The 21,093-nt window shown below is 34.4% G+C and overlaps 1 protein-coding gene across 3 annotated transcripts; it reads right to left on the bottom strand.

Moving 5' to 3' along the window:
* Positions 1–772: 772 nt before the first annotated feature.
* On the bottom strand, positions 773–20,316 carry LOC122027644 (cullin-1-like). 3 transcript variants are annotated; one of them, XR_006124479.1, is made up of 20 exons: positions 19,996–20,316; positions 19,802–19,901; positions 17,724–17,909; positions 17,553–17,600; positions 17,277–17,480; positions 17,139–17,216; positions 16,176–16,265; positions 16,005–16,085; positions 15,860–15,922; positions 15,298–15,333; positions 15,122–15,208; positions 14,900–15,049; positions 14,701–14,756; positions 14,464–14,584; positions 14,231–14,392; positions 12,149–12,292; positions 11,847–12,065; positions 11,568–11,735; positions 4,110–4,399; positions 3,584–4,023 (listed from the first exon to the last, which is right to left on the bottom strand). XR_006124479.1 is itself a non-coding variant. In XM_042586639.1 (19 exons), the coding sequence occupies exons 1-19, from the start codon at positions 20,133–20,135 to the stop codon at positions 819–821; spliced, it is 2,235 nt and encodes a 744-aa protein (XP_042442573.1). In that variant the 5' UTR covers positions 20,136–20,316; the 3' UTR covers positions 773–818. The 3 variants fall into 3 exon arrangements, 2 of the variants coding, with proteins under 2 accessions (XP_042442573.1, XP_042442574.1); XM_042586639.1 differs by lacking the exons at positions 3,584–4,023; positions 4,110–4,399 and adding an exon at positions 773–920; XM_042586640.1 differs by having other exon boundaries at positions 3,582–4,399.
* Positions 20,317–21,093: the final 777 nt, after the last annotated feature.

Below are 21,093 nucleotides of genomic sequence, written 5' to 3'. Positions count from 1 at the left end.
TCCCACTCCTAGTAATCCCTAGTGATCAGATCTTCAATCCGCTTCTTAATTGCTTTGAAATCAGGGCTGCACAAGTAATACATGGGCGGCACAAAATAAAGAGAAATACTAAAGAATATTTGAATTTTTTCTATTCAGATATTAAGAGACTGGTGTAAGGATCTGATCCAGAAGATCCTACCTCCATCCTGCCTCCTGGAGACAGAGATTTTCGTCCAGGATCTTCTAGACTAGAAAAGGTCCTGTAAGCTCATTAGTGGGAACTAGACCCACCTGTTTAACAGGTAAAATATAATTCATCCCACTAATAAATAGACAGGGTCCGGACTCTGGACTGGTACAGAGATCTGGACCAGAAAATCCCTGCCCAAATTCCAGAGTTTGAAGCACCAACTGGAAAGTGGGCATAGCGTTTGACCAGCTGACATCGACCTAACGGGCCAGTAAAATCCGAACACAAAAATACAGCAGTCTCATTTTTCACAACAATTCGTCAACATACAAATAGCTCTGTTTACTTAGAAGAGTAAGCAAGATATATATAACAAATAAGATATAATCAAGGATATGAAAAAATAGAAAATAAGAACAATTACAATGGTTTCGTTATTTGATGAAACTATTAATCCCATTACCATCATAAAACTTAGCAACACTTGAGTGCATATAGGCTGGTTCCATGATGAATGCGCAATATGCGCCACAATCTTTACAAATTGTCAACTTTTCCACAGCAACTACGGTACACAAGGAATTGGCTGGTTGCATGACGACACCTGAGACTGATAGACGCGCGTTCTACCAGGATTGCAGGTCAATCAGGCCAAATATCTGAAGATATTTGGGTTGTCCTTGTCCCTCTCCAAGTAATCCCTAGTGATCAGATCTTCAATCCGCTTCTTAATTGCTTTGAAATCAGGCTGAACAAGTAATACATAGGCAGCACAAAATAAAGAGAAATACTAAAGAATATTTAAATTTTTTCTATTCAGATATTAAGAGATTGGTTCCACAAATTCAGTGAGTAGCGATATATGCTGGCTGAAGCTTTGTTAGATAGATAACAAACTATGCATGTCAATTTTTCAATGCAACTGGACAAATAATCGCCATTGGTTCATCCATTCAAAATTTTCCCCTCTGAATTCGCAAACTTTAAAACATAATGGATCTTAGAAAGAGGGAACTACATTAATGTTGTATTGCCTATCAAAGGAAGTTCACATTGGCAATTTCTTCCTGAATCATTTTGCTACTATGGAACATGCAAGCATGATAGAGGTGAAGAAAACAAGAGGGACTACTTGTTTTCAGATGCTTCAAGAATGATGATTTTGAGTAGGTTTGGTTGTGCCTTGGAAGGCAAAACTGTCCACATACAAGTATAGGGCAGAGCATTGGAAGGTTGCTTAAAGCAAGGTTTAAAATTTTGAACTATGCCAAAGTTTCAATATTTGACCGGAATGATACGATTCCAATATCATATCATGCCATAATGGTACAATTTCAGTACTTATTAATTGGACAATTAATAATAACAATTAACTGTTATAATTAATTAGTTAATAATTAATTAGATTGCCAATATATTTGTATTTTTATATTTATATTTGTTAATTAATTTGATCATCTTACTCTTCAGATTAAATACGTTTGCAACCAATAAAGGTTAACTTTAGTTATTTGTAAATTATTATTTCTTTCATTTAATAGTAATTTACACTTATAATTTATATAATTTTTTGCAGGCAACACTAGAATGAGCAACAAGATAAAAATATTTTATTTTCCAAATTTTATAGCATTGATATTTTGTAAAGACTGAGAAACTTTTATTCTTTTATTGTTAAAGATACAATCTTGTTAAATGAATGAATGTCTTTATCACTTTATATAATTGTATTTAAAATTTATTTATTACCATTTAATCAAAAAAATCCCATTAATATCATTTTATTTCATGTATTTGAGCATTAAATTTTTAATTCAGTTTTGTTTATTTCACGTAATTATAAGTATTAGAGTAAACAAAAAATTAAATGACAATTTTTCAAATTTCAAAATATTATATTTTTAGACTTAAATTAGATTTCAAATTTTATAATTAAATTTATTAAAGGCCAAAAATTAAAAGAGCACCCCTTTTATTGGAATCATCAAAAGGGCACTCCTTTTGTCAGTGTCGGAGTTGTCTCGGTGTCAATGGCAAAACAGTAAGTTTTGTTGGTGCTGACTGGCTCAGCTTAGCACCATAAACCTTGGTTTAAAAAACCAACTAAAGTGACCTCCAGTCATGTATTGAAACATAGTGATATCATCTGGATTCATACAGACCATACCAAGAGCAAAACTTCAGTGGTAATTGATAAAAGATTCAAATTCATAACTTCAGAGCAGGCAGATCTGTCCTTGGAGTGAATTGGGTAGAGATTGATTGTCTTCAAAACAGAAAGATCTAAGCAAGCAGAGGGTACAGGTGAGTAGTCAAGAGAAAATTTTGGCTTCTTGATAAAAGCAAGATGAGTGTTTGTGGACCTGGTAAGGATGTTTTCTCTGTGGTGGGAGAGGGTACTTTGCTTGATTAGTAGAGGAAAGCTATGTGTAAATTTGGTGACCTACAATGTCCAAAGAGATGATGATGACAACCTCAATGAGGAAGAGGGAAGATCCATGTAGATGATGTACGGGACTACGGCTGGCCAGATATGAGATCAGTGAAGAAGTGGCAACTCCATGGCATCCAGTTGAAGTATAAAAATTAAGGAATAAAATGAAATAGAGAACGATGGGCATGAGCTAAGAAGAAAATTTGATAGAGCTAGCATGAAGGCCCACTTAATTATAATAAATTTAATAGCACTTAAAAATTAAAATAAATTTAGTAGTGCTTGCAATATAATTTAATAGGACATAAAATACAATTTAGTACCACCTAAAATTCAACTTAGTAGTGCACATAGTACAATTTGGCAGTGTAGCACAATTTGGTAGCACCGATAATACAATTTCATAACACCTACAGCAAAATTCGATAGCATCTAAAATATAATTTGGTAGCATCTATTAAGTACGGTCCAATCTTATGTCTGCTTATTGTTCCTACACAGGATCTTAGTGTTAAGAACACTTAATTAGAATATAATTCACATTCAAAAACAATCCACATTTGTTATTAAGTACGGTCCAATCTTATGTCTGCTTATTGTTCCTACACAGGATCTTAGTGTTAAGAACATTAATTAGAATATAATTCACATTCAAAAACAATCCACATTTATTAAAACAAATAATTTTTCTATAACACATCGTTTGAAAATGTTTTCAATTACATACAATTCTTTTTGACTTCTAAGAGAGAGAATTTTATTTAATTATTATCATTCATCTCTATTATCTATATATATTAGTTACCATATTTGTATATATTAGTTACTATATATGTATATAATAATTACCATATTATTGGTACAAATTAGTTAATATATATGTATTAATTAGGTTAATTTGTAAATTAGCCTAATTATAGTTTCCTAATATGATTCCTAGTTTGTATATAAATGTCTTACTTTTCAATAAGAAATATAATCTTTTATCCCTAATTACATGGTATCAAAGCTATGGTGAGTTAAAATTTAGGGTATTTGCTATTCTTTTAACGTCGCCTGTTCATGAATGTTCTCCTCTGCCATCTCTAGTTTCTGCCGACCGCCTTCTTCCACCTCTCACCTATTCACACGCTCCCTGACGACTGACGAGCGCATAGCCCCGAACTCGCAACCCGACGACGTCACCTCTCCTCGCATGTTCTCAGCTGCGAGTTTGTCCCACCGCCGTCCTCCAGCAGCACGCGCATGACATCATGCATCCTCACGGTTCCTCGTCAACGCACACGGGGACGTGTTCCTCTCCAGCACCCATCGACATGACTCCGAAGTCACCTTCCGAAGCGCAGAGTAGTGCGACACGTCTTCCACCCTTGTGATCTAGCAGGTCAGCCTCTTCATCCTTCCCTCAAATTGCGATCTGCATACAGATCAAACGGTCAACGCCATGGATTAGGGTTCGTGAACAGAGCGAGCATAACATCCTTGTGCTTCTCAATACCGCACCTCTGTGTAGGCAACGTCTGCTATAGCTCCATCCTTCGATATTTCTATGTTATCTCTGTTTGCTTTGCTTTGCTTTGCTTTGCTGGCAGTAGCCACATCTTGGTCTTCTTTTTATACAAAATAGAGAAGTTGGTCTTCCTTCCGCCCTAGCTCCTTCCTTTGGCTTTTATTTCACAAACTTGGGGATAAAAGCTTATGGCTGAGAATAAACCCTATCTTGTGACGGATGTAGTACCCGTGATGTCAATGGTTCGAACAATTTGGATTGGAGTAAGACGGTTCGTCTTTATCTACGAAGTATTGAAAAAAATGGTCATTTAACTCCTAAAGATGATTCAAATAGACATCGCTAAAAAAGGATGCTTGCTTGTTTCTTCAGATTCAAAATTGTATTGATAGTGAGGTAATTGGTTTGATCAATCATTGCAAATTTGTTAAAAAACTAATGGATTATCTAGAATTTTTGTACTCTGGAAAAGGAAATCTCTCTCGCATGTATGAGGTTTGCAAAGCCTTTTACGGTGTAGAAAAACAAGATCAGCCTTTGATCAATTATTTTATGACGTTCAAAAAGACATATGAAGCCCTGATGTGAAGGTTCAACAAATCTAACGAGAGCAAATGGCGATTATGAGATTCCTTGCTAGTCTACCTCCTGACTTTGAGTCTGGTAAGTCACAAGTTCTCTTTGGTTCTGAGATATCTTCTCTACAAGATGTATTTAGTCGCATTCTCCGTACAGAAAGTACTACACCCACTCTGCTTAATGCTGCTCTAGTAACTCGCAATACTAATTATATGTCCGGAAGATCAACTAGTCACAATGAAAATAAAGGGGGAAGTTCCCAGACTTTCAAACTCGAACGCCTAATTCTGGTGGTATTGTGTGCAATTACTATCGTAAGCCAGGGCATACAGCAAAAACACCTGGCCCATATTGCATCCACTAATGATGCCTCTAATAGGTCTTTATATCTGCAGATGAATTTGCCAAGTTCTCAAAATATCAAGAATCATCCAAGTCATCATCTTCCTGTCACTGCTATTGCCGATTCAGGTAAACAAACCACGTCTTCTTTCTTCATCCTCCAAATGGGTCATTAATTCTAGTGCCACGGATCATATGATAGGCAATGCTAGTCTCTTTTCTACTTTTCAGTTCAAAGCTAGCACTCATACTGTTACTTTAGCTGATGGGTCTCCATCTTGTGTTCTTGGGTCTGGCAATATTAATCCTACTCCTTAATTTCCTCTGTCTTCTATTTTACATTTACCTAATTTATCATTTAATTTGCTCTCTCAGTCAACTAACTCGTAATCTTAACTGTTGCATCTCATTTTTTTCTAATCATTGCTTATTTCAGGATCTTTTGACGAAGAAGATTGGTAAAGGATGAGTCTGGAGGCCTTTACATTCTTGACACACCACTCCCAAATTCTTTTGTTTACTCAAGTGTCACTTCCCCATTCAAGGATCATTGTAGATTGGGACATCCATCTTTATCTTTGCTCAAAAAGCTTTGTTCACAATATGGTAAAGTGTCTTCATTAGATTGTGAGTCGTGTTAGTTTCAAAACATCACCGTCTTAGTTCAAGTCCTAAAGTAAATAAACGTGCTACTATTCCTTTTGAATTAGTTTATTCCGATATTTGGGGTCCTTGTCTTGCTTTATCTAATCCTGGTTTTAGGTATTTTGTTACTTTTATTGATGATTACTCCCGTGTAACCTAGTTATATTTAATAAAACATCGCTCCGAGTTATTCTCTCTGTTTTGTGCCTTTTGTGCTTAAATTAAAACTCAGTTTAATACATCCATCCGTATTTTGCGAAATGATAATGCTAAGGAATATATGTCCGATTTATTCCAGTCGTACATGGGTCAGAATGGCATGCTTCATGAAACATCTTGTGTTGACACCCCATCCCAAAATGGTGTAGTTGAACAAAAAAATAGGCATCTTCCTAGCCCTTCTATTTCAAATGAATGTTCCCAAATCTTTTTGAGCTGATACAGTTTCTACATCATGTTTTCTCATTAACCGCATGTCATCCACTATCCTTCATGGTGAAATCCTTTACAAAATCCTTTTTCCCAATAAGTCATTATTTCCTATTAACCCTAGGATATTTAATAGCACTTATTTTGTTCGGGATGTTCGTCCACATATCACTAAATTAAATCACAAGTCTTTGAAATGTATTTTCCTTGGTTATTCTCGTCTTCAAAAAGGTTATAGGTGTTATTGCCTCAGTATTAACAAATATTTTACCTCAATTGATGTTACCTTCATGGAAGACAAACCTTATTTCCCATCCTCACCTATTCCGACTCATCAAAAGGAGGATGATTTGTTGATGTATTCTATCATACCCTCCACACTTGATCTGAAACCAGCTCCTATCAAATCTCCTATTATTCAAACCTACTCCAACCGTCACTATTTAGATTCATATCCAACACCTACTATTTCATCATAAGATCCAGTCCCGAACGATGATCTTCCTATTGCGTTACGCAAAGGTAAACGACAATGTACTTATCCTACTTCTTTTGTATCGTATAAGAGCTTGTCGTCTTCCTCTTGTTCTTTTATTGCTTCACTTAATTCCATCTCTATTCCTAAGACTGTGCGTGAGGTCATATCACATCCTGGTTGGAAAGATGCAATGATAGAGGAGATGAATGCTTTAGATGACAATGACACTTGGGACTTGGTCGATTTACCTTCAGGGAAACGGGCAATTGGATGCAAATGGGTATTTGCAGTTAAAGTCAATTCGGATAGGTCAGTTGTCAGATTAAAAGCTCGTTTTGTTGCTAAAAGCTATGCTCAGACCTCTGGGCTAGATTATTCTGACACTTTTTCTCCAATCACAAAGCTGACATCTGTTCGATTATTTATTTCAATGGTCGCTACCCATCATTGGCCTTTACATCAACTTGATATCAAGAATGCTTTTCTTCATGGTGATCTTCAAGAGGAGGTGTATATGGAGCAACTTCCTGGTTTTGTTGCTCAGGGGAGTTAGGGCAAGTTTGTCGTCTTCGAAAAACTTTGTATGGGTTAAAACAGAGTCCTCATGCTTGGTTTGGAAAGTTTAGTCAAATTGTTGAAAGATTTGGTATGACGAAAAGCAACTCAGATCATTTTGTGTTCTACAAAACTAGTATCATTCCATTAGTTGTATATGTAGATGATATTGTTATCACTAAAAGTGATACTACAGGGATCTCATCTCTTAAATCTTTCATTCATATTCAGTTTCATACGAAAGATCTGGGATGTCGAAGTATTTCTTGGGTGTTGAAGTTATGAGTAAAAAAATATATTTCTATCTCAATGAAAATATATCCTTGATTTATTAACTGAGACAGGAAAATTGGGGGCAAAGCTTTGTAGTGCTCCAATGACTCAGAACATGTATCTCACAGGAGATGGAGAACTATTTAAACATCTTGAGAGATATCGAAGGTTAGTTGGAAAGTTAAATTACCTTACCGTAACTCATCCATATATTTCATATTCAATAAGTATTGTCAGTCAGTTTATGTCATCTCCAACCGTTCATCATTGGAGAGCATTAGAATAAATTTTATGTTACTTGAAGGGAACACCCGGAAAGGATATCGTATATAAAAATCATGGGCACAAACATATTGAATGTTTTTCAAATGCAGATTGGATAGGTTCTAAAATGGATAGAAGATCTACTTCAAGTTATTGTATCTTTGTTGGAGAAAATTTAGTTTCATGGAAGAGTAAGAAGCAAAATATTGTGTCACAATTCAGTGCAGAGTTAGAATATAGGGCTATGGCACAGTCTGTGTGTGAAATAATATGGATATATCAACTCTTGGCTAAAGTAGGACTTAAAATTTCAGTACCAGCTAAACTGTGGTGTGATAATCAAGCTGCTTTTCATATTGCATCGAATCCTGTGTTTCATGAAAGAACTAAGCACATTGAAATTGATTGTCATTTTGTTCGTAAGAAAATTCAACAAAACATAATTTCTACCGGATATGTGAAGACTGGAGAACAACTTGAGGACATCTTCATAAAAGCTTTAAATGGGGTTCGTGTTGATTATCTTTGTAACAAGTTGGGTATAATTAATATCTATGCTCCAACTTGAGGGGAGTATTATGTATATACATTAGTTACCATATTTATATGTATTAGTTACTATATATGTATATAATAATTACCATATTATTGGTATAAATTAGTTAATATATATGTATTAATTAGGCTAATTTGTAAATTAGCCTAATTATAGTTTCCTAATATGGTTCTGTATATAAATGTCTTACTTCAGAAAGAAATATAATCTTTTATCTCTAATTACAATCACAAACTATTGTTATATTCATCATCTTATTCATATTATAAAATTACTACTAGATATATAAAGGAATACTTTTGCATTCTTAAGACATTTATTGTATCAATAGTTTTATTTATGCTTCATGATATTAAAATGATAATATTTAAAATATTTATATAGTCAATACATGCGGCAAATGTGGTTTTAAAATATTCATATTAAATTATGGTAAGATATTACAATCCCATGATCCGAATATATGGGTTATTGGCATTCCTAGGTAGGATCTTGAACTTAACAGCATTGTTAAAGTCGCCCTATCAACCTAGACATTAAGTATTCTCAGTATAAAGACGCACTGAAATTTGGACAAAAAAGCTATGTCAAAACTAATTTAGGGACATTTATAATTTTAAAAAAAAAAAGAAATGTAGAAAATAATTAATTTGGTTTATTTGCCCAAAAGATTCAAGTTTCCTTACTCTTTGGTATATTGGCAATGTGAATGAATGCATTGATAATTTTAAAACATTATAATTCATAAGAAATGCTTAAAGTTAAAATGGAAAATAATGATAAATAAATCAATTCTACCAGCTAACAAAATACGTAGATAAATAAAATCATTGTAATTTGGCATACAACTAATAATAAAATATATTACTTTAGGATCAGATATGGCATTAAAGAGAGGTGAACAGCACAGTGAAAAAATTAACTTAAAACAATTTAACTGCAATGATATATAAATAATTAATCAAATTAATCAATAGCAGTAGAAATGTAGTAACTGATGAAAGCAACATAACATGTGGTTCAAAACCTCATGTTCCACTCCAAGCCATATGAATTCATAAACTAAGCCTCGAAAACCACTAACTTTCTTCTTGATGAAAACTTCCGGAATTTGAGAAATCGTTTTACAAAGCTTTTACAAAAGATAAGAAAGACTTACAATAATAATAGAGCTTGAAGGTGAAGATAAAGACCTTAAGTCCAAACGAAAGCAAATAAAAATAAAGACATAAAACAATTTATTGTGGAGAATCAAGAATGAGCTGTGTCAGAGAATTGTTGTTTTTTGCTCCCCATGCACCTCATTTTATAGCCCTCCACAGAGTCATGGATAAGCACTCCCAGTTCTTCTACATTAATGTCAGTCAACTATTTTAAACCATTGGTTGGATGACTAGAGCTTGATTTGCGCAAAACCTATCTTATTGATTACTATCTTCAGTTAACTCAAAACCTTTCATGTCAATTGTTGTCCACGCCAATTGATTCCGACACTATTGATAGTTGACTACTCTGCATAAGAACGCAACTTGACTTACAGACAGCCATGATGCAGTCAACACAATAATCCTCATCAGTCCACTTTGAGTTGCTCTTAATCAACTCCAAATCATGCAGTTAACTCATTATGAATAAGTTATTGTTCAAAGGTAAAATATTTTGAATTGACTATTAAGCCTAGTCAACTGAGTCAACTTCAATTGAACTCCGTTATAAACAAAAACATGTGTTTTTAGAGCAGAGTCTTAGTTGACTGCTATGTTGACTAAACTAGCATTAGTCGATTGACATGAGATTTAGTCAACTCATCTTGGAACAAAGACCCACTTGTTTGCTAGAAATGAATTTCTAGTCAACTATATGGTCAATTGTCATTCAATTGACTCAGACTGGAATAGAACCATCTATTTATGAGTAATCTATCTTAAGTTGACTTCATGGTCGACTAAACATATCAATTGACTAAGTGTTGAGATTTCGCCAATCTACCTAACCACCCAAAATGTACGTCGCTCAGTCTCTCACAACTCATATGTCAAGCAATCTTTACCTCTAAGACTTCTCATATGTTACCTCAACCCCAAGAGTACTCACCTCAAGTCTTCCTCATCTTCCAAGAGATTTTACCACCAGGTCTTCTTTTGCAAAGAAGTCTCGCTTTCAAGTCTTCCATTTCTGCAAAAAGGTCTGACCTCCAAGCCTTTCTCTACCAAGAAGCATCTCTTCCGGATCTTCCTCGTCAATGAACAGTTGCTGCTAGGCTTCTCTGACAAATATTCAATCCTCAATCTACATCATTTGTCAAGGCTTTCCTTTTTTTATCGCCCATTATTGGACTTCTCATATGCTAAATGTTTGGTTAACCTCAATCCACTTAGACTTCATCTATTACACTTGCAATGTCCACATTTAACACACAACATTGGTAACAACAATGTAAATCTAACTTAATCCCTTTGTCAAACACACCAAAACAAACATAATTTTAGAATTTCTTATAAATTTCCAAAAATAGTTAGCATCAAAATATACAATATAGTTATAAATAATATAGCAAACAAAAATAGTTTGTAATTGTTGATAAATAGATATTCATATTAGATATTACAATCTAATTTGATTATTTAAGAGACTAAATAAAACAATAAAACCATCCTTTAACAAATTCTTTCCTTTTTAAAACTATTACAATTTATTTTTACTGTATGATACATTAATAAAAAAATGTTTTCTCTTTTCTTAATTCAAAATTTTTTCCCCCTGTTGATCCAACCAATTCAATAAGGCCAATATTAAATTTTCCTAATTAGTTGATATTGATACCACAAATTCTACGAATTATGGTTCCACAATAACCTTAGTTATGTAGATGAAGAGTCAGAAAAACCTTAGTTATGTAGATGAAAAGGCAACACTATCAACAACCAAATGGAGCAACTAAACCTCCTCTTTTCCCATCCCTTATGCATCCTATCCCCTTTATTTTATTTCATCCACACATCCAAAACACTGGATTTGTACCAAATTTTGACAAAGCCTCTGATTCTCCTTCATACTTTCTTAATTTATGCTGATTCAAGTTTATTATTATTATTATTAGCCAAACCCAGTTCAATGGATTTTGTGTTTGCTTCAACCTATATCCTAGAGAAATATGGGGCGTGACATTGTTAGTGTTCTAAATTGGCTGATCAAAATCAGAATCAACCAATTTTGAAAAGCATGTGTTAGAAACATGAAATGCACAGAAAACTGAAGGCATATTATGTCATCTGTATCATTGACATACATATTGTTCACTACCAAGACAATGTGAAAGAAACCTAGTACCTTAAACATACGACCAAGTTGCTCAACGCATTCCATCACCAACTGTTGATGGCCTAGAACTTTCCTGCTTTTCATAATGCGCACAATGGAGGCATCAATGGCATATCTTCTGTCCTTGTCAACATCTTCTATTACTTTCTTCTTCTCATCCACTGGAGGAAGAGGTATCTGAAGTTGATGACAAGACAATGAACCCACATAAAAGTGTGATTAAATAAATGTAAGAAACAACCACAAGTAGAGAAAAAAATCCTCAATCTTCCAAATTTACGCACAGACCTTGATCCTTCTCATTTTGTCATTGAATTTGTTATTAAACTCAAATACATCAGTTGAAGAAATGGTTTTGGTATTTGGCTCCTTATTAAGAATTTTGTACTTGGCACATGAAAGGGAGTGGAGCAATCTGATTACATCGTCATCCGTCAAGTTAAGCTGAGTCATGATCTCTGAATAGCTCAATCTATCAGAGGCATTAAACAGAAGAAGAGCAGCAGCCTGTACACAACTCACAAGAATGCTTGTAGTTAGCATACAAGATAATTTTAAATAACTAAAATTGATTGTGATTAAATAGACACCTGATATGTTGTTACAATAAGCTCAATGGTTTTGTGCTCAAATTTTGCATTGATGTTACAGGTCCCTAACGAATATATCCAAGTAAGCTTTCTGTGTTTAGTTTTTGTTTGATAAAATTCTCTGAAGACCTCCACGCATTTAACCTGAAATCAGATACTAAAATTAGATATTTCTTCATGAACAAGATACTCTCATAAAGAATTTTCTTTTCATAACAAATCTTTGAATTTGTAAATGAACTCCACAAATATGTATTGTTGCCTTTATATTTAATGCATCTTTCCTTATTGTCCAAACCATTCATTTCAATTGAATTTAGCAAAGCCTAGGTATGTTTGTTTTAGATTAGAATGAAAAGAAAAAGAATAAGGTTTCTGTGTCGCTTTTTTATTCTTAATTTCCATATCCCAAGGTAGAAAATGGCATTTAACATGATTGAATAAATTTCAGCCAGGAAACACAAGTATATGGAAGCAAATGAGAGCGGGAGGAATTTGGCAATGTCATATTTCCACCAATCAAATTGTATTAAGGTGGGTTCATGATATTTGTTTTCCAAAAATTAAATATATTAGTTAAGGATCAACATAAGATCATCCATAACCCAAAAGATGTAATCCAACAGATTGGCCAATCAGATAATCCAACATATTGGCCAATCAGATACCCAAAAAGAGAGGAGGATTTTGTAAAGTAACAAATTATTGATGCTCCATTAACCTTCCAAAATATATTGGTAAAAATTATCCTGGCAAAGTACCCTCATAAAGCATTTAACTGCACTGGTTAGACTGAATCCATTAGATAGTGTCCATTTGTGAGGATTACCACTAGCAAAATTTGACAAGACTAATCACATAATACAACTAAGAATTCAGACCAATAATTCATAGGGTTCGGATAACTGTAATGATATTCTTGAAAGCAAATTGACCTACATTTATCTGTTCAAGTATGATTGTATTCATTTTTAATCAGATACTCTCTTAGGAAAAAAAAAAAAGGGAAGAAGGCAAGAGTTGACCTAGTGTCAACAACTCTAGCTTTTCCAAGCCATGTTGGCACATCACTATCTTCACTATCAACTTCTATTTGAGAAATGGGATCTACTGCATCTTAGATAAATTCCAAATGGCATAAGTCTTGGAAAGTTGACAACTATTCTAGGATAATTGATCATGAAAATCCCTTAATACAAGGAATCTCTTATTATGGAAATCTCTTGATATAGGGAATCTTTTGATGGGAATCTCTTATAAGGAAAAACCCTTGATACGAGACCAAATTTAGGAATAAAATATTTTAATTTATTCTTTTCTATTTTTTTTTTTGGTTTCTATATATATATATATATATATATATATATATATATATTTTGGTAATGCAGGTATCTAACTCTTCAAACTGACTAATTCAAGAGGTGACTATCCAACCCCACAGAAGTTTTCCACCAGCGGCCGCCAAGGTAAATAGGGAAGCATTCAAAGGCTCATCCAGATAGCCAACATTCTTAGGCCCACTTCTCCTGCAATGCGCCACAACTAAGACTCGAACCTTAGATCCCTTGGTTATCCATTGGAGGGTCTAACCATTGCACCATTGCCCTGGGGTTTCTATACATTTGATTGTATACAATGTGTGTGTGTGTGTGTGTGTGTGTGTGTATACTCATTATTGTTCATAATGAAAAGAGTAAGAGAGAATTTCATTCCACATTTCTTAACAATAAGGAGTTAAGCTAATAGCAATTTCGTTGCTCTTGAAATTTGTGGATGCCACCGATACTAATCTGGATTGTAGACAAGATTGGAAGTGCTTAAAATAAGTTGCCAGGAAATAAATACCCTCACATAGAAAGTGAGAAATATAGAGAATATGAAGAAGCAAAGCCAAAAACATGATAAGACAAAAAAGATCAAACAAGAGAAGAGGCACTTTTTGGAGGGGTTGACAAGATTGCCTACATCCATCACCAGTGAAACCTTACCCATTTTTTTATATTGAAATTAAATTTACATTGACATTTTAAGACAGATACTAGTAAATCAATGTGGAAACAAATGGGAAGTAATTCAACTAACCATCTCGACAGGAAGGTTGAGATCAAATGATTTGTAACTTGGCCAGAATCCGGTCGTAAGAACAGTAACAGTAAGATCAATCCCTGGATTTGCATGAGCATTACTGTTGAGATAATCCTCAAAACCAGATTGGTTTTCCCTTGCAAGGGTAAGATCTGTAACCTGAAAACAAAGCAAAAAAATAAGGCCACTATTGTATATCTAACCAAGCAAATCAAAATGTGGATACAGACCATGCCCTCCATCTTTGAAGTAAACTGCCCTCCGCATTGTTGTTTCAGCTTTGTCAAAATGCTCCTCTCATGGTCATCATTGGCACTTTTGTCAAAGAGCAACCTCCTAGCAAGCTTCTTCCTATGAATTTAAAACTTTGAGTTCGGCCAAGGTATAAAATAGCAGAAAAGGAAAACAAAGTCAATATCATAATTGGCATAAGTTGTTAAATAGCCCACAGATAGAAGGCTATATACCTATAGAACTCGGCAAACAGATCTTTGTCACTAATATAAGCAAGCAACTTTACGACCTACAAAATATAGGACAATTGTTCAATCCCATCCCAAGAACCCAGGGAAAGAGGAATCTGAATGGTGAAATAGGAACAAAATAAAAGATGAAGGATGAGTTATGGCAATAAGGAGCAATGATACATAAACACACATAATTCACCTTCTCAAGTGTCTCTTCGATTGCTTCATCACTGAGTTTTTCACTTCCACCTTTCTTAAGGATATTGTCACAAAAAGTAGCCAATAACTCAGCACTTGAGCTTCCTGCAACACCCTTGTTGCAGAAAACCTCAAATGCCTCTTTGAGTGCCTAAACCAAAGAGACAAACTTAGACAAGTCATAAAAAATGCAACGCAAATAGTTACCCATAACAGTACAGACCTTGTGAAAAAGGGAGTGATTCTGGAAGCAATCATTCACATATGCCAAGTACTTGTCATGTAGTTCGATAACTTTTCTAACAAAAACCTGCAAACCCCAGGGTGTTAAGTTATATTACTCAGATGACTAAACAATTATCTTATAAACAAGTAAAACAAGAAATGACCGATCTGTACCTGCTCTTGTAGGCCAACAACATCCCTTTTCTCAGCCTGAAAATTTCCAGTGTAAGAACGTTAGTGCTGACAAGAAAGCAAGTTCAGGGAAGTTAATTAGACATGCTCTTCAGGGACGAGAAACTTGTGAAGACTTCACAAAATATAGTGAGCCCAAATCCAATGATTCATAGTTCACTAAGTCACTCTAATGCTACAGATGTCTTAACAATAAAATATAATAAAGGCAATTCATTGCAAATTTACTTTGTAGTTTAGTCTGATGCAAATATTATTACATCTTAAAAGATTGCTGAAATGTAAACAACAAATTTCAAAATTTTAAGAGCTTGTAGGCGAAGAATTATCTGAGTTTGATTGTTATCAAAGCATGAGGAAAAAAAATACAAATTTATTGCACATAGAATTCCATGTTATCAATTTAGACACTTCGCAACTGTTCTTTTTTTCATTTTTCCTCTATTGGTGAGTGTATGGTGCCTTGGGTGCCCTGGAATCTCAAACCTAGCAATTGATTAGATTAGAAACTATCTTTTTCTGAAAACAAAACTATCAAGTCTACCTTTTTGTTACTTGCAGAGTCTTCTGCCTGTTTGACTAGAGCAGTGCCCTCAATAGTCACATGCTGAGAGTAAAAAACACAGAAAGTTAAGGAATGTTTAACATGAAGTACCAGAAAGTGAGACGTTACAATATCAGAGATAAACCTGCTTAAATATTTGAGAAACAGGATCTAAGCCACGTTGTATTCTACAAAAGAGTCTGTACATCCGCGAGAGATCATCCACCTATAAAGCATTTCAGATGATAGTTGTTAAATCATAATAAATTTAACAAGTGAAACCTCATTTAGTAAGGATCAACTAGGCTACCAATACCTTATCATCTCGAAGTAATCCATGACATCCAGAATGTTCTTTTTCGAGAAGTTGGCTAGCATTGACATATAGTAGCTCATGTTGCACTTTCTAGGAGACAAGAAAACAAAACGAATATCACTGTAGTTAAATATGGAGTAAGAGCGTAACTAATATTAGTGGCATTGCAACATTAGACTATATCAAAACCAAGTTTAAAATTTCAAGCCATGTTGGAATTTCGATTTATGAGCAGTATCATGATACTTTTAAAATATAAAATATGTTAATTAAAAAATATTTTATTAATATTTTATTGCTATAGATACTTTCTATTGAGCTAAACTTGATATTATCTCATAAAACATTTGATACTTATCAAATAAAAATTTATTTAGGATTAACTGAAGTTCACCAAGCAACCATGACATGATTAAGTAGGTTTAAACTAAATTCAATTTGAATTTATTTTGATCAATTTAATAAAGGGCAGCCCGGTGCACGAAGCTCCCGTTATGCGAAGTCCCGGAGAAGGATTCATTGTACGCAGCCTTACCCTGCTTTTGCAAGAGGTTGTTTCTAGGATTCGAACCTGTGACCTTTTGGTCACAGAGCAACAACTTTACCGTTGCGCCAAGGCTCCCCTTCATTTTGATCAATTTAATATTAAACTAAATTTATATTAAAAAATAATTTAATTTATGGATAGTAGTATATTTTAGAAGGTTAGAAATTATTTTTTTTTATGTTTTTATTTTTTTAATAATCCGTACACATGCTCCCTATGAGTGATCCTTTACCGTTTGGTGAATCATTCAAAATGGGTACACCAAGCATCAAATAGAAACAAAATATTCACAACCAATGAGTCTGATTGGTGTATAATTCAACAAAGTTTAAAATCATGAACACAACCTTTAAGAAAAGCATAATTACGGCGCTAATTACTTCTGCTAATATATAACAAGAAAAGACAAATCATACCTCTAACAACTTCTGTTCACTGCTAGAGTGCAGGTAATGAGCAACCCTGTCCTTCTCACGCTTTAAACACTCCTCTGCCTAGAAAACAGCATAGGACATAAAGCTTTTTGACAGAAAATTATATGTGATATACAGTACCTTTAACATGTAATCAGGGCATGAATCTTCTAGAATCCAGTTTGAAGCTTTCCTAGAATAATAGGCAGCAGTGTCTTTAAGCAAATGTGCTTCAAAGTCATTTTCGTAACACTCCATATTACCCAATCCAATTTCAACGAAAATGTCCAAGACATTCTTTAATAAAGCCCTATCAATTTGTTCCCCCTCACGTTCTCGATCAATCTGATTAAAAAATGCATAATGATAGGGTGTATCGAAGATGAATATATTATGTTGTCTCAAAGTAAGGCTTACCAAGGAGATGACAGCATCTTTGACTTTATCCTTGACTTCCTGATAGACCTAATAAAAAATAATAATAGAAAGCAACAGCTTGACCAGACTCAGATTCATCCTACTTCAATGAAATGTAGAGAATGACATTGAACATAGCAGAAAAGTAGCAAAAGAAGGAAGTTATTATACCAGGTCACGGAAGCAGGTAAGCCCAACTTCATTTAGTGGAGGAAGTGACCTCCGTGTGATAAAGTAGCGATCAAGGTAATGAAAGAAACGTGAAAGCCACCTGACCATAACTTTATGATTTAGCCATCTCTTAACTAGCTCCCTCAACATAAATTCATCATGCTTCACTCTCAAAGAAGGAAGTACCTGAAAGAATTGGATTGGTCTAATAAATCTAAGACAAACCAGTATTGACTGTATGCTTGTGGTGCTAAGGAACAACAAAAAGAAGCCTTGGATAAATTTAAAAGTTTCAATGAAAGAATGACGAGATAATCAAATGTGTATTCAATTTGCAGCATTTGGTACCTCATTAGTTATACTTTCCCCGCCATGTATATGTTTTAATTTCACCTAAGAGTTGTGACCATAGGACATGCAAGGCATGAGAATTCTAAGCTTAGCTTTTTCCTTAGTTTTGATCTTCTTAAAATGATGAAAAAGCATCGAATGATATATTCAGTCGTCACAATCATGGTCTTAAAATGAGGCCTCCAGGATGATTTAGAACAGACCAAGTGGCATATTGGACATATGGTTCTCATTAGGCAATTAAAACTAGTTTAGAGCAGACCTGACAAATGTGGCCACATATGGCATATGAGGCCGTATATGCATTTGTAGTAAACACTATTTAGTTCACTAAAACTAGTTTAGATTGAACCAAACTGAATCAAAAAAATAAGAATAGAAAGGGGGCAGGTTTTTCCAAACACTGCTATGCAGGTAACCTCTATATGTGGGGAAGGTGCATCATGTAAGCTCTTCATGGACATGATGATTTAGTTAGAGAGGAGTCAAGTCCCGGTTTGGTCGAGTACCCACAAGAAGCAGCGGGGTAGGTATCAGTTTGGATACATCAAGCAGGTAGGGTATAGGTAATAAAAACTTGCAAGTACCCTACCAATTGAAGCCCCTACTTAAAACCCTTAGCTACAGTATCTGGAGCCTTAACTTAATAATTGTTTGAAAATATACCACTTAAAAAATTAATTATATGGATCTATGATCAATGCTACACTGTTGAATCATATTATGTGATCAATGTTGTACTGTTGATCAAAATAGTAACTACATAATGACTTGGTGCTTGGTTTTAGTTTATTTATACATGAAGTATTGGAGTCTCAGGCTCCGGCTAACTCTCTCATACCCATGTGAGATATAGCACTCTGACTGGGACAATCTGAGTCAAATACTAACACCCACATCCACATTCATGTTAGATACCATGAGCCCGAATGATATACATGTTACCTTATCTTATTCTCATGAAGCCTATAAAATTCTTTGCTAAAGCAAATGTAAAGCAAACAGTAGAAGAACCAAAGGACACCATTCAATTTTGGTTCTTAGATGCTAGTGGGTTTCAAAAGAACATTTGATGAATTATTGAAATATGATCAATAAGTTAATATGTTGCTGAATGCAGGTGTCATAAATCTGCATTGGCCATAATATGAAATGTTCAGTGTTCATCATGAATCCGAATTTGCACAGAATCACTACCATGTGCACGCACAAAAGACTTGATTTGATTCACAAAAAGAAAAACACAGACTACATCATCATCAGGTATGAGAAAGATCAAATGGACAATGCCCTCCTTCAGTATGTAAGTTCATGCATGAAGGACAAAGAACAGCTGAATACTAACAAAAAGTTATTGAGCAAAAACTGAAACTATGCAGCCATTTCTAGGTATTAATTTTATGAGCGGAAGCTCTCGGACAAAAATCAAATGATGTGATTATATACTTTATTTCCAAGTCCTGATGATTAGGAATTAAGGTAACGAACCACCTGGATGAATTTTTATTTTGACAATAAATAATAGAAAGCAGTAACTGAAATAAGAAATTTTAGAACCGATAAATTAGGCAATCAGACACGTGAAAACAATCAAATAGTAATTCCACCAATGTGACTATGTTTAAAAAAATAAAATGAACGCGATTTGGGAAAAAAAACATTCAAGGGTCGAATACCAACTCAAATTATGAATGTATACGACCAGAGACAAAATTAGTCATGCTCACCATCGACGTGATGTATTCCTCAAATGACTCGCGGTATTTGTCATACAGCTGCTGCGAGTAATCATGCGGGGGTTTCTGGGTGCACATGTTGTAGATAGTCCTGATCCAACAAGGGAACCAACCAATCCATAAAAAATTGGGAAAAAAAACGAAAAAAAACGTTAAAATTGAGAAGGCACGACCGGAAGACTTACGTATAGAGCATCATGTAGTCCTCCGAGCTGAACTGCGACTCCGGGAGCCCTTCCAATATGTTCTTCAGCTTGGTGATGCCCTTCTGCATGAACTCCCATCCCTGCTCCAGATCGATCGTCTTCCTCTCGTGCATAGACATCCTGATCAGGGATCAATACCCCGCTAAATCAAGGAATCAAGATCGTCTCCTTGGCCGCGACGAACAGCTTGGAACAAAGCAAGGCCAATGAATCGAACCCTAACAAGGAGCTTGGAGCCCCCAAACGGAGATTCGGGGGACTCAGCAAAAGGATTGGGGTTATTCATCAAGGAAAACGTGATCAGGACCCTTAAAACGATATATGTGGATTAAAACAATCATTCTCCAATAAGGGAAAAAACAATAAAAACTCTTTAAACAAAAACCATTTACCTACTATTTAGTACCTATTATATTATTATAGCATATTAAAGTAAATTATTTATATTTTATTTTATTTTAATATAACATATGATATATATATATATAACACTTTTGTATACAAAAATTACTAATTTAATTGAAAATATTAAAATTACTTCAACGTAATTAAAAAATTAAAATTATTATAGCAATTAGTAACTATTTAATGGGAGAAGATCTCATGATAAAAAAACAAAAACATGGACTAGGAGATGGTCCACTTCTAATTATGATCAGATCATAATTATGATTCAATCATAATTAGTTGTGATTTTTTCATGGATTTATCATCCTCACTAAGTTATATTTTGGGTCAGAACGGACGATCGGAGGTTGTCCGGAAGTCGCCAGAAGTGGGCAAGTGTCCACATTACTGGGTGTTGAGCAAGGAGCGACCTCCAGCCGTTCGCTCTGACCCAAAGTATAATCTAGAGGGACGGTGAACTTATGAAGAGATCACAATCAATTACAATCGAATCGCAATTATGATCCAATTATAATTAGGAATGGATCATCCTCTGTTTTACTTTTTTTAATGGACCAGAAGACATGTCTTGCTATTTAATAGTTCAGGATATCTGTCTTGTTATTTAATAGTTGTTATATTATTGTAGTACAAGTAATTAGTACAATAATTTTAATTACATTGAAATGA

This window comes from Zingiber officinale, chromosome 10A (genome assembly GCF_018446385.1).
Source record: "Zingiber officinale cultivar Zhangliang chromosome 10A, Zo_v1.1, whole genome shotgun sequence".
Lineage (NCBI taxonomy): Eukaryota > Viridiplantae > Streptophyta > Magnoliopsida > Zingiberales > Zingiberaceae > Zingiber > Zingiber officinale.
Note: the sequence above shows the minus strand (reverse complement) of the source record. Positions and strands in the feature narration are given on the sequence as shown.

Coding starts and splice junctions, on each gene's coding strand:
- LOC122027644 (XM_042586639.1), bottom strand. CDS start 20,135: ATGTCTATGCACGAGAGGAAGACGATCGATCTGGAGCAGGGATGGGAG. Junction 14,757..14,899: donor TCGAAGAGACACTTGAGAAG/GTGAATTATGTG, acceptor TATATTTTGTAG/GTCGTAAAGTTGCTTGCTTA. Junction 11,736..11,846: donor ACAAAATGAGAAGGATCAAG/GTCTGTGCGTAA, acceptor CATCAACTTCAG/ATACCTCTTCCTCCAGTGGA.